This window comes from Ricinus communis, chromosome 10 (genome assembly GCF_019578655.1).
Source record: "Ricinus communis isolate WT05 ecotype wild-type chromosome 10, ASM1957865v1, whole genome shotgun sequence".
NCBI lineage: Eukaryota > Viridiplantae > Streptophyta > Magnoliopsida > Malpighiales > Euphorbiaceae > Ricinus > Ricinus communis.
In genome coordinates, this window is record NC_063265.1 from 1488171 (window position 1) to 1501297 (window position 13127).

Sequence of the window (13127 nt, forward strand, 5' to 3'; positions counted from 1 at the left end):
AGTTTATTAGTTTTTAAATAGAATATACATGGTCATATACATAAATCAATTCAATTAACATTGTATAAGAAACAAAAAAAAATATAGAGCCAAGATTTAGTAAATTTACTGTAAATTCGTAATGACTTATTATAATAATTCATTAAGAGTGTCTTAAAATAGTAAATATTTCCTTAGTAATAATCAACTCTTTATAGAAAAAATAATTTAGAAAATATTAATAGTTAAAATGATCTAGCACATTATCTTGTTTCTTCAATTTTAAGTGTTTAATTTCATATGATATTTTGATATTTATAGTTTAATATTATATATCATTAATATAATATTTTAACAATAAATAGATCACATGACTTATTAAATTCAAGAAAAAAATGTGAAAAATGAAGGTAGATTCTTGGTTTTGTATGTTAAGAGGGCCTACTTTTTAAGTGGCGTTTTATTCCTTTTTTAATCTTTTTCTTAATAATAAAATAGGTTAATACTATTTAATTATTAAAGTTTAGTTTAATATATCATTCAATTTTTGTATTCTTTTTATTATATTAAAATCTCATTCAGTTTAAATAACTGCTATTCTCTTTTGTATTAGTTTAAAATTATATTTTGATCTTTGAACTTATTATCAAATATCAAACTTGTCCAAAATTAATTTTTTTATTAAATTAAAATAAAATTTTATTTTTAATATAAATTAATTTTAGTATCTAATTAAAATAATAAATTTAATATTATTTTACTTGTTTATATCTTATATTTTTTTAGCATAATTTAATTTTTTAAAAATTGAGACATATTAAAAATACTTATTTTTTATTTAATATTATTAAATTACTATGTAGTTTAGTTTTAAATTTTTAAATGAAATAAATAGTTAAAGTTATTATTTTTATTAGATACTAAAATTAAACTATATTAAAAAAAATTTATTCGTATTAATCTCATTTGAATGGTTAATAAAAAGTTTTATTTAACATACAAAATTATTTATGATATTTTTTATTGATATGTAAGTAGTTTTAAAATATTTAAATTTGTTTGAATTAAATTGTATTAAAAATAAGAATTAGAGCAAGAAAAAAATATTAATTTATTATTTTAATTAGACACTAAAATTAACCTATGCTAAAAATAAAATTTTACTCTAATTTGATAATAAAATTTATTTTGAACGAGTTTGATACTTAATAATAAATTTAAGGAGTAAATTATAATTTTAAATTATTAATTTAATCCTTGAACTAACATAGAAATAAATAATAGTTAGTTTTATTAAAACTGAAGAGGGCTTTAATGTAATAAAAAAATGTAAAAACTGACTTATATATTATACCAAATCTCGAAAGGTAAATAGTATTTAACCCTAATAAAATTGAATAAAAGCGATTCACGCACAGTGATTCTGTATCACTTGTGACATAAAAACTAAGCTCGTGTATAAATTGGTTAAGAAATAAAAATATGAGCTAAATGAACATTGCATCTAAATTCAGGAGGGAAATTGCCCTTTTAGCTGCCTTTGTATTCATTACTTGAACCTGTAAGAAAGTATACTATAATAAATTAGATGTGATATAATATACAAGAAAAGAACTATATTTCAGCCCCTTAAATTTGGTCCATAGTATAAATGCCCCTTATGCATTTTTTAGGATATTTTACTTTAAAAACAAAATTTTCCAGTAATATATAAAGCCCTCAATTAGCCCTCCTTAACGTTTAAAATATGAACCTTAAATAAATGAGTTGGCAGATATTATTTGTATGACTGAGCTAAATCCCTTATTTAGATGTGTGGGATGGGAGTTTTGCCTTCTTTTTATTGAAAAGGGATATAACCCTCCTTTTTGGTAGCTTTAGCCCTCTTCAAACTCATCTAATAACCCTCTTTTAATTAAATTAAAGGAAAAAGGCTCGAATTTACCCATAAAGTATAACCTTAGGTATAGATTGGTCCTCCATATTTCTTTTAGCCAGTTGCACGCAATATCTCAACAAACGAAGTTTTTAAGCTCCTCTTTAGATTTGTTGATGATGGAGCTAAAGTTCAAAATATATAATACCTAAAGGATACTAAAAATATAAAATATGTTTTACTTCTTTGATGTGAAAAATACATTTGTCCCTCAAGTGTAAAAGTGCGAAACTATATAGTAGTCTTTTGAACTTTACCCTAAAATCAAATTAAAATGTGTTGGATAGAATGGCCCAATACTCTCCTTAAGCCAAGCTCCTCTCTTGACTTAGGGCTAAGCTGATATTGGTTTAGTACGTTTATCACCAAAAAACCTAGTATTGTATCAAACTTCAATTCTTTTATAATGGAAGAGACTGGAACTGTACCAAATATAAATGACACTGGACCATATATGTACCAACTTTTTTGGTATAATATAAGTTGGTTATTCAGTGCCATTTTGGTACTTGCAACAAAGTGTATATTACATTTGATCTTATATTTTTATGACCTTCATTAGTTAACCTCGAGATTAATAAAATACTCTTATGATGTCCGGTAAATAATAACACAAAAAAAAAAATTAAAAACGAAGAAGAACTAGCAAAAGAAATAAGAAGTTACAAAATAATTAGCACAAAAAATAAACTGAGAATCACATTATGTGGTTATTTTCACTTCTAAAACCAACAATCAAAACATTTGCATAATTATTAAAGATTAAAAAAAACAAAGTTGCAACTATATAGAAAGCTCACTTGAAGAAAGAAAACTGTCACGGAGAGCGGCGTTGTTTGTTGTGGAAAAAGAAAAGAGTTGCATTATTGTGTGTTGTGAAAGAAAAAAAAAAGAATGAGAGATAATTCGGATTAATAGTTAATAGAAATTAAGTTTTAATTTTATTATTCATAATATTATTAACTATTAAATCTTATTAAAAGAAAAGATAAAAAAATAAATTATCTTATTAATTTATTTTATTTTAAGAGTTAGTTTAATAAATTAATTTATTATATGTGTATAACTCTTTACAAAAATTATATGAATAAAAGAATTTTGATATATGTTGGGAACATTTATTATATATATATATTACTAAAAAAGTTGTTCTATGATTCGGTCTTAAATACTTACGGTTCGAACTCAATACAACTCTAGTTCATTTATCAATAAGAACCAATCGTAAGGTTAAAATATTTTCATTCGGTTTAGAAAAACTGAGATTCACGCTCAACCCTACTTATGATGACTCAAACAAAGTTAACCAAGACTGGACCATCATGAGTTTCAAGTTCTTTTCCATAGCTATTTTTGAACTAATATTTTAGATGAACCTTGACAAAGCTTCTTTAATCTTTTTAGCCCTAGCTCAAGCCAAAAGTACTCCAAAATTTGTTAATGAATTCATTTGGCTAGTTGGACCACCCTAATGTTCATAACTGGATATTTACTATGAGTTGCATAACTGCTGTTTTTATTTTAATTATAAATAATAAAGAAATGAGTTTATAAAAGAATTTAAAAAAGTCTCAATATCTCAAGAATTAGAATTACTTTTTAAAAATGAAAATAAGTTATTAGTTAATATTTTAATTATATATAATAAGCATATGCTAGGATTAGAAATTATCATATAATTAGAAAACTAACATATTAATTGATAAAATATTTAAAATATAATTAAAATAATATTTTATAGTACTAGATCATAGTTTAATTAGAAAGTAACTTATCAATTAATAAATTAATAAAAGAATCATAAATCTACATACCAATTTAAATTTCATGTGTCAAAAATAAGTACACATATCAACAAAAAAATCCTTCATATCAAAATAATGAACATGTGAGAAAAAAATTTGTCTCCAAATTAATATATATATATTAAAACTGAAATAAAAAGAACGTTTAACCATAACTTGTCATTTAGGATTATTAAAAAATAATTATTGCTAATATATAAAAAAATAATTCCCTTCTCATTTAATCTATAATATTAATAATAACAATTTTTAAAATTTTAATTTTTGCATGTACTTTTTTATTATTTTAATTTATTTTTTATGGTAATTCTTGCTATAATATAAAATCTTGCTTTACAACTTAATCATCCATTTAATATATATATATTTTTTTTATTTTTTTATTTACTAAATTGAGTTTATTAATAAAATTTGTATTTTTTTCTTTAGTCTAATTACTTCTTCTTCTTCTTTTTTTTTTTTCATTTTTCTCAACTCATTTTAATCTAATAATATGTATTTTATATCATTTTATGATTTTTATTTATAAAAATTTTCCATTTTTCTTTTATATTTCAATTTTATTTTTTATTTATTTTATATTTATTGAAAATTAATCAGTAAATAATTTATTCATGCATATTTTATATTATCGATAAATTTAGAGTTTAAAACTGATCTTTTTATTCTCTTTTACATTTTATAGATTCTTATATTATTTATATTAGTTTTTAACACTTAACTCAATATTTTATAAATTTGATAAGTAAAACCGAACCGGTTAAAATGGACCAAAACAAGCTCAAACAAGCTCAAAACTAGGAGCCCGGTTCCCCCTAATTGGAACTAGCATTATACGTTCCGATTACAACTTGTAAGAAGTTAATTCATTTTAATTAATTTTTTTTTAAATCAATTAGAACTAGTTAGAACCGAAACTATAAACTAAAATCGTCGGCTCTATTGTCACAATATTTATTTTTATACATACTAGGATAATTATGAATTTTATATTTGATTTACAAATTAATATCAACAAAAATATTTAATATATTTACTCCATTAAGTATGTAGTTTATGTTATCGATTATAATAATTTAAATAAATATTGACTAATATAATTAGAGAAAAATACACATTTTTACCCTTAATATTTGCTGTGAAGAGCAAATTTGCTTTTAAACTAATTTTGGAAGCAATTCAGCCCTTAAATTATTAAAAACATGTAATATCCCCTCTTTAGTCTTTACACCGTTATTGAAATGGTGACAGTGACGTGGTTTATACTCCTCTTTTTTCATTCTTTTCTTTGTTTTTTTATTCTTTTTCTCTTTCTTCTCTCTTTTAAAAATTTATAAACAAAAACTTATGGCTTCTATGAAGGTCATATTTTCAACCAAATTTCAATCAAATTAATGGAATTAGTCAATAATTCACAAATCCAAATAATCTGAAATCCATAAATAGGATAGAGTCAGCCGCAATTTGAAGATGTTTCTTAGATTAGTTATTACTTATGTTCCGTAAATTAATCATTGTTTATGTTAACCTGAAATCCCCAAGCCCAATAATTTGCTAATTTGTATGTTAATGTTATTGTTGTCCGGATTAAACTACTAACTAGTCATTTATCCGTGCGTTGCATGACCATTATTATTATTTTGATTATAAAATTAAATTTACAGATATAATTGATAAAATTTTCAATGTTTAATATTTGATTTATAATACTTTAAAAAATAATAGCAAACTAACTATTTTTTAATGTTTTAATTTAAGCTTTTATTAGTGAAATAATATAAAATTTATTTTTAAAATATTTATTTATTAATTCTAATATTATATAAATTATCAATGTAATTGTTATTACTATTTTTTAGAGTTAGAAATTATTATATAATTAAAGATTAATTTATTAGTAAATATAATATTAAAAATATTATCTTCCATAATTAAAATTATTATTTAATTAGAAAACTAATTTATTAGTTAATGTAATATCAAAATAAAAGTAGTATGATATTTTTTAGAATAATAATTATCTAATTAGAAAACTAATCATTATGTACTTGGAAAACTAATAATTATCTAATTAAGAAATTAATTTACTATTAGCTAATAATTATCTAATTAGAAAACTAATTTATTATTAACATGTTATTTTTTAAGATTTGAATGAGTGTTTAATTATGAATTTAATTTATTAATCAATAAATTAATAGAAAAAAATCACAATAATACACATAACCTTGAATCTTATATGTCAAAAATTATATACATATCAAAGTAAAAATTCAAAAAAATTTTAACTTTCAGAAATTAATATATATAGATACTGTCGAGCATGTATAGTTTGCTTATGAGTTGATACATGTTAATAATTAAATTTTAATGTTTATATCTAAAATAAATATTATGCTAGTGCTAAAAAACTTCTTTAAATATTAAAAATTTTAAATAAATTAAATTAAATTTGTTAAATAAGAAACTGAATCATATTTCAGAAATGATTTTTTATCTTACTTTTATGACAAACGTGGCTTAAGAATCTCATTAGTTGGTGATTTACTCACATGAGTTTTTTTTACCAACTTAAACACATAAGCTCATCAGTACTTCTATAATATTTGAGTGCCCATTGCTTTTTGCAAGAAAAAAAAAAAAAAGAAAATTAAGCAAAGGAAGAACAATCTGTTATTGGGCATTATTTCAGATTACTGAGTTTGTGAATTGTTGATTAATATAACAAGTTGATTGGAATTTTGGTGAAACTATGGCTGTTATAGAAGCCTTTACTTTTTTCTGCAAAAATAGGGGGAAAAAGAAAGGGGAGAGAGACAAGAGTATAAGAAAATGGAGAAGAGAGAAATAAAAGAGGAGTACAAGGAAACGGTGTTAAGATTCTGTTTTATTAGAAGCCATATAATACCTGTTTTTTTATTTATTTATAATTTAAGAGTTAAATTGATCCAAAATTATATTTAACATCAAATCTGCCTCTCACACTAAACGCTAACGATATCCATTTTTTTCTAATATAATTATTACATCAAATATAAATATAAAATTAATTTATAAATAATAATTACCAATAAAATATTTAATTAACCTAATCGAAACTTGAGACTTTTGACTAGAAACTCACATTAGGTCAAAAAACAAAACAAAAAAAATCAAAATATAAAAATATTTAGTTTAAACGAAATTTCTAAACTATAAACATGCGTAACTTAGTAAGTTAAATAAATTTATTAGTTTTTAAGTTGAATTAATTATATTCCTCTGCTTGCAAATGACAGACTACATTCTTTAAATTATTAATAATATAGTTCTAGAGAAATAAATTATTTGATTTTTGCACTTGACGGCCTTTAGTACTAGAACAAAGTCAAATATTTCCTGTCATTTGAACTAAAAATGTTGTGGTAGTCACTTTTAATGTTATACAATGGAAATCCGCTCTTTTGCAAGTACTATCCATAACTTTAGGTCTTCATATTGCACTAGTTAGTCGTACATTTAGGATCATATTACATCAATATGCATAACATCACCTGAACTAAATAGATTACATTTCAGAACATGCATCATCTCAAGATCTGGAAATAATGAGCTTATTTTCCCCTCATATAATGATCATAAGCGCTACATATAATTTTTCTTTAAGCAGATAATGAATACTAATATAAACAGCAAAATATCAGAAAATTCAGCATTGTAAAGTGATAAGAAACACCAGCAATTTCCTCTGGGTGTGGAATGCTCCAACGGCTGTGCAGCCCTTCTAGCGTACCATTCTGTATCATACTCGTGCCCATTTCTGCCTCCCGGCCAATTAATGCCATTATAACTGCCACCAGTGCAAATGTATGTTATAAATCATGCTCTTTATGAATAATTCTCAACACATAGGCCTCATAGAACTCTGCCTAATGGTTTATAAGGCCATGGTTTACACCCAAAGCAACCAAGACTAACCAACTCGCATCATGTGCTCTGGAGCAGCCATTCAAATGAATAAGAATAAATATGGAGTATTCATCTTTTCATAGTGGGCTATTTTTACATTTCCTAATAGAAACCAGACAATCGTGTCAAGGCAAATGCAAAAGTTGGCAGCTTTTAATGTTTACATGTTTGTTTCCCCTTCAGAGTTCTATATCAGAAGAGGAGTGAGATGATCTTAGTCGGGTTCCATTCACTTTATCACCCCATCTCCCATACATTAAAAGCTCATTAGATAATGAGCTCACCATAAAACATCTAATGAATGGATCTGTGAACTGTCATGCTTCACACAGTACTACAATTTATTTCAGAAATCTAGGAAACAATTTTGAAGCACTGATAATCTAAGGGAAAGGTGTCAAAAAGAGAATCTGATAAAAAACAATAATCCTTCCTTCCTAAATCATTCTGCACAAGACACACTGTTTATCTGCAAAAACACACGTGCCATTGTGTTTGTAACACATGCATTTGTGTTTGTACATGTAGTGCAGCAAGGTACACACACAAATTTATCAGCTACGATCAATTAATGCAGGAGAAATAACTTCTATATACAATATATATTAATTTGGGGAAAAATAAGGGGTCCATGATAGCAAAAATGAAAAGTAATATGTGACAGGAAATAGGAAAGAGTAATAAAGCTTACCACTTTATTTAGTCAGAACTGTTTTCTCCCATCTCCGATGCTCCCAAATCGACTAGAACGAGAATCACTAAATAACTCACTACTTCGGCTTGGATTACTGTTGCCAAACCCAGCAGACCGACCAGAACCAAAGTCTCCAAAAGGGCTTGAACGATCTGATCTACCTGATTCACCTGAACTGCCAAAATGACCAAAGCCAGGACCACTAGTACTCCCTGCTTGGTTTCTGTTATAACCAATGCGATTAGATCCATTCATTTGACTGGAAAATTGACCACGACTTTCAGAACGGCCAAATCCACCACTCCTATTTCCTCCGAAACGGCCAGATCCATAATCCCCACCCCCAGCTCGACCAAAACCTGTATCACCAAATCGACGATCTCTTGATCCTCCGAATCGGCCGCCATTACCCATGTCAATCATGTCCATGCCTCCACCCTCAACAGTGATCCTAGGAAGCTGAAATATTATGACATTTTAGAAATACTATCATGTCTCCTAACATACAATAAATAAATATTCACATTTATGGGTACAAATATCTAACACACAAGGAACAAACATAAGGGTTTAACATTACATGGAAAAACATAATATCCAATAATAAAAAATACACAAAAGTATTATTCATGAGTATCATTGTCAATCACTATCATTACAGATGTACCTAAAGTTGCACAAGCCAAATCCTCAAGGCATGAGAAACATTTGGAAACTCAATATGGCACCTGACAATCATCAGAATAGGCTAATATTTTACATGTCAGGCACACAAAATAAACCGGAGACACCAAGATTTTTTGTCAATTTTTATCCTCACTTGTAGCCAATAAATTATGTTTTAAGAACCTCTCCATCTCTATATAAAGATTCTCTTTTGGAACAGTCAATAATAGCAATAAATGGTGCCAACTCTCTGCAGGTCTGGTCATGAAGAAATTTAAGGAAATTTTTATACAAGTGTTGTTCCAATTTGTACATTGCAACTTTCCTGGCTTGCCACAGAATTCTCGGCCGAATTTTCAATAAATTACCAGAACCAGAAAATATCAACAAGACATTTCTCGCACTTGAACCCAAAATTCATGCTTCATGAACTAGACATATAACACATGGAACTCCTCTAATCCATTATGTTTCTTTTAATCAAGCAGTGTTAAAATAGGTTTAAAAATAATAAAAAAGGAAAAACAAATTCAAAGAATGCAAGCGGAGAAAGAAGATTAATAGTAACCTCTGTGAATCTGCAGCCGATTTCGCGCTCATAGATCTTCACTTGCCTAGTTTGATCCGGTGTATAAACAAGAATTGCAGTTCCTTTCTTCCCAGCACGACCAGTACGGCCAGATCGATGAACAAAAGTCTCTGAACAGTTGGGCAAAGCATAATGTATTACCTGAGCCAAGAAGAGGAGAAAGTCCACAAGTAAGACAGAGGCAAATGATTGACAACAAACTTAAGCAAACATCAAGCACGGAAATGAACAAAAGAAGCAACACACATCTTTTGGTAGAGGCATTGAGAGCAAGGCTAATAATAGCAAAAATATGATAAAGCTCCATCTTTGATTGATATGGGAGAGTAAAACTTTTAGGAATCATTCACTAGCATAAGATAAACTTTTGGTATACTCTATTCTGTCTAAAGTCTTATACAAGTGTCCATTTAAAGAGTTAGTGACTAGTCCAAGATACCTAATGCTTAGTAGATCCAACAGAAGGCACCATGCCTTCTAACCACAAGATTTTAGCATCTGCTTCTACTACAATGAACCAACTCATGTTGAGTTGAAAACCCAGTCAGCTAAATTGAATTCCAACCCCAAGATTTCAGCATTCACTTTGACTACAACAAACCAACTCACACTGGTTTGACAACCGGTTAGCAAAATTAAACTAAAAATAAAGTATCTTTACGCTACAACTTAAGGTGTACCTGTACCTACTGAACAAAATGTTTCTTACGAGCCAGACCACATTTAACAACTATTTCAAGGAACCCATGGAATTGACCTCAAGGTGCTCCATGCTTGTTCTCTTCAAGACTTTGCTGCACCTAACCTCATGCATGTCATATTTGATCTGCATCTTCTATTGAGATGAAGAATGCTAGATGCAAAGATACAACAATCAAAATTCTATAATACAGCTAAGCGACCTTGATCAGACAATTTTTTTAGAATGCCAAATGCAACCAACAATTATGTATGATTAGTAAAAGAATTGCTTGGCACAAGGCACATCCAATTCTGAAGTCCTTACCTGAAACAGTTCCCATATGTATGGTAATGTTTTATCTAATGAAACAATCAGACTTATTGCAAAACCAAAAGAAGGAAAAAATGAATATAGTTACCAGATCAACGTTAGGTACATCAAGGCCACGAGCTGCAACATCAGTGGCAACTAATATATTGAAGGATCCACTTCGGAAGCCTGAAAGTGTTCTCTCTCTTTGACTCTGCGAAATATCCCCATGTAAAGCCTCACATCGAAAGTTTCTTGCCATAGCATTTGCTAATCGATCAGCGTCACGTTTTGTTTCAGTAAAAACAATGCACTTTCCTCCTTTTGCATGTTCCTAACAATCACATATATGATGCTGAGAGGAAGTATCTTTTATATGGATAAAGCAACAACAAAAATAAATTTATCCTAAGATTTAAAATTTGTGAACAAAAGAATATGAACAAAAGGTTCACAAAAGCGTGACCAATAGAAGTTCTAGATTCATACTGTTATCAGAGGACCAAGTATTGATGCTTTTCCATACATGTCTGAGGAAATTGAATAGAGAGTGATCCCATCAGCCAGCTTCTTATCTGAATCTCCAACCTACATGCATATTGATGTTAACAATACTATGGATCATCAAGCAACAAGTTGTAACAAACCACATAAAAGATATCTCCCAAGGACATTGCCACAATCTCACAAAAAGCAACAATAATAAGAGCCCAGAAGCCATTTCGACAACTGCATAGCCAAGAGGTTTCGCATTGATCTAGTTTAACTACCTCAGATTGACATCAGATAACAAACATATGATCAGAATTTGCTAGTAATGCCAGAATAAATCATAGTACTCACTAGATCAATAGTCAGCGGATCTTTCAAATAATTCCTAACGAGGTTTTTAATCCAACTTGGCATTGTTGCAGAGAACAGCATGCTGTGCCGATTCTTCGGCAATCTCTGGAAGATTGTTTCAATATCATCCACAAACCCCACACCAAGCATCTGATCAGCTTCATCAAGAACAACAAACTGAATTTCTGATAAATTCAAAGAACCTCGCTTCATCAGATCAATAATACGGCCAGGTGTTCCAACAACAACATCAACGCCATAATCAAGCTCCTTCATTTGGCGAGAAATAGGTGTACCCCCATATAGGCATATGGTATCGAGGCTGGGTGCGGATTCGTGAAACTCCTTCTCAACTTGTCGTGCAAGTTCTCTTGTTGGAGCCATAACCAGGGCCAAAGGGTTCCTCCCTCTTCTATAAGATTCAAATATTAAACAATTATATTAAACCCTTGGAAGTCTAAAAGTGCAATATTCAATTGAAATCTATTTAATCAATCATTTTGTTTGGAAAGCTCATAGTTGCTCAATTTAAAAGAAATCAAAAGATTGACATGTGTTTACGAGAACTGAATTAAATTTATCAGATATGATTAATTCCAAACAAGATGACAATGAAAAAATTGGAAAAGTGAATAATAGTAATCTAAAGCCAATAAACAAACCCATGCTTAGCATTGAACTGAATGATTTTGTCAAGGATGGGAATTCCAAAAGCAAGTGTCTTTCCTGTTCCTGTTCTAGCCCGTCCAAACAAGTCCCTTCCTTGCATTGCTGGTTCCAAAACAGCTTTCTATAAAAAATAAAAAAAAAAGGGTCAGTCTTAAGTTCGGAAAAAAGGAAACAAAAAGGGGAATGAAATGATAGATCACCTGAATAGGAAAGAGTTTGGTGATACCCCTACGAGCTAAAGCAGAGACAATTTCTTGAGCAATTCCAAGTTTTCCGATCTCAAGTCCCTCTTCATCACTATTAATATCATTATTCCCTTTTCCAAAACCACCTTTTTCTTCCTCATACCCATAATCATCTACAGCAGCAAACTCTGCCTGTGACATCAACGACGCCTTAAAATCCAACGGCCCTGATTTCACATGAATTCCTCTCCATTTGTTGCTGTTATTATTACTAATATTACTAAAACCACAAAAGAGGCTTTCCGGTTTATTCTTCTCGATAGAAAGCCCTCCATTTCTTGTCACAATCGCCGCCGCCGCTGATGAGAAATGATGGTGCAGAAGCATTTCAAAGGAGGCTAGAGCTCCCTTTGGCAATCGAGAAGTTGATCTTCTCAGTATTATGCTCGTCATCTTTGTGTTTGGGGATTCTATGAAAGTTATTAGAGAATGAAAGGGTTTTGGGGTTTTAGGGTTTTAGGACTTTGAGAAATGATAAGAGGTAACAGTCCGAGGGAGGGTTTTATGAAGCCTGGAGATATTTTATGGCCCAAATTCAGTGGGGTGGCCAGTAAATTGTTCGGATTAATAAGGGTAAATTACCAAACACCCGAAGTCTATTTTTGGGATAATAAAGGGTAAATTCAATATTATACCATTTTTATTCTACTGTCTCCCATCTCTGTTACTGGATTACTGGTCTTATCGCGGGTAATAAGAAGATATGTGAGATGTGAGATGTGAGAATGAGGTAACTGTGACTAGGTCAAATTTTTGATACAA

General features: G+C 28.8%; 1 protein-coding gene across 1 annotated transcript; it reads right to left on the reverse strand.

Moving 5' to 3' along the window:
* Positions 1-7170: 7170 nt before the first annotated feature.
* On the reverse strand, positions 7171-12870 carry LOC8270525 (DEAD-box ATP-dependent RNA helicase 53, mitochondrial-like). The gene is made up of 8 exons (XM_048369632.1): positions 12321-12870; positions 12114-12241; positions 11452-11863; positions 11098-11196; positions 10718-10942; positions 9597-9758; positions 8360-8821; positions 7171-7549 (listed from the first exon to the last, which is right to left on the reverse strand). Exons 1-7 carry the CDS (start codon positions 12756-12758, stop codon positions 8372-8374), a joined length of 1914 nt encoding a protein of 637 aa, XP_048225589.1. The 5' UTR covers positions 12759-12870; the 3' UTR covers positions 7171-7549; positions 8360-8371.
* Between the last annotated feature and the right edge of the window lie 257 nt (positions 12871-13127).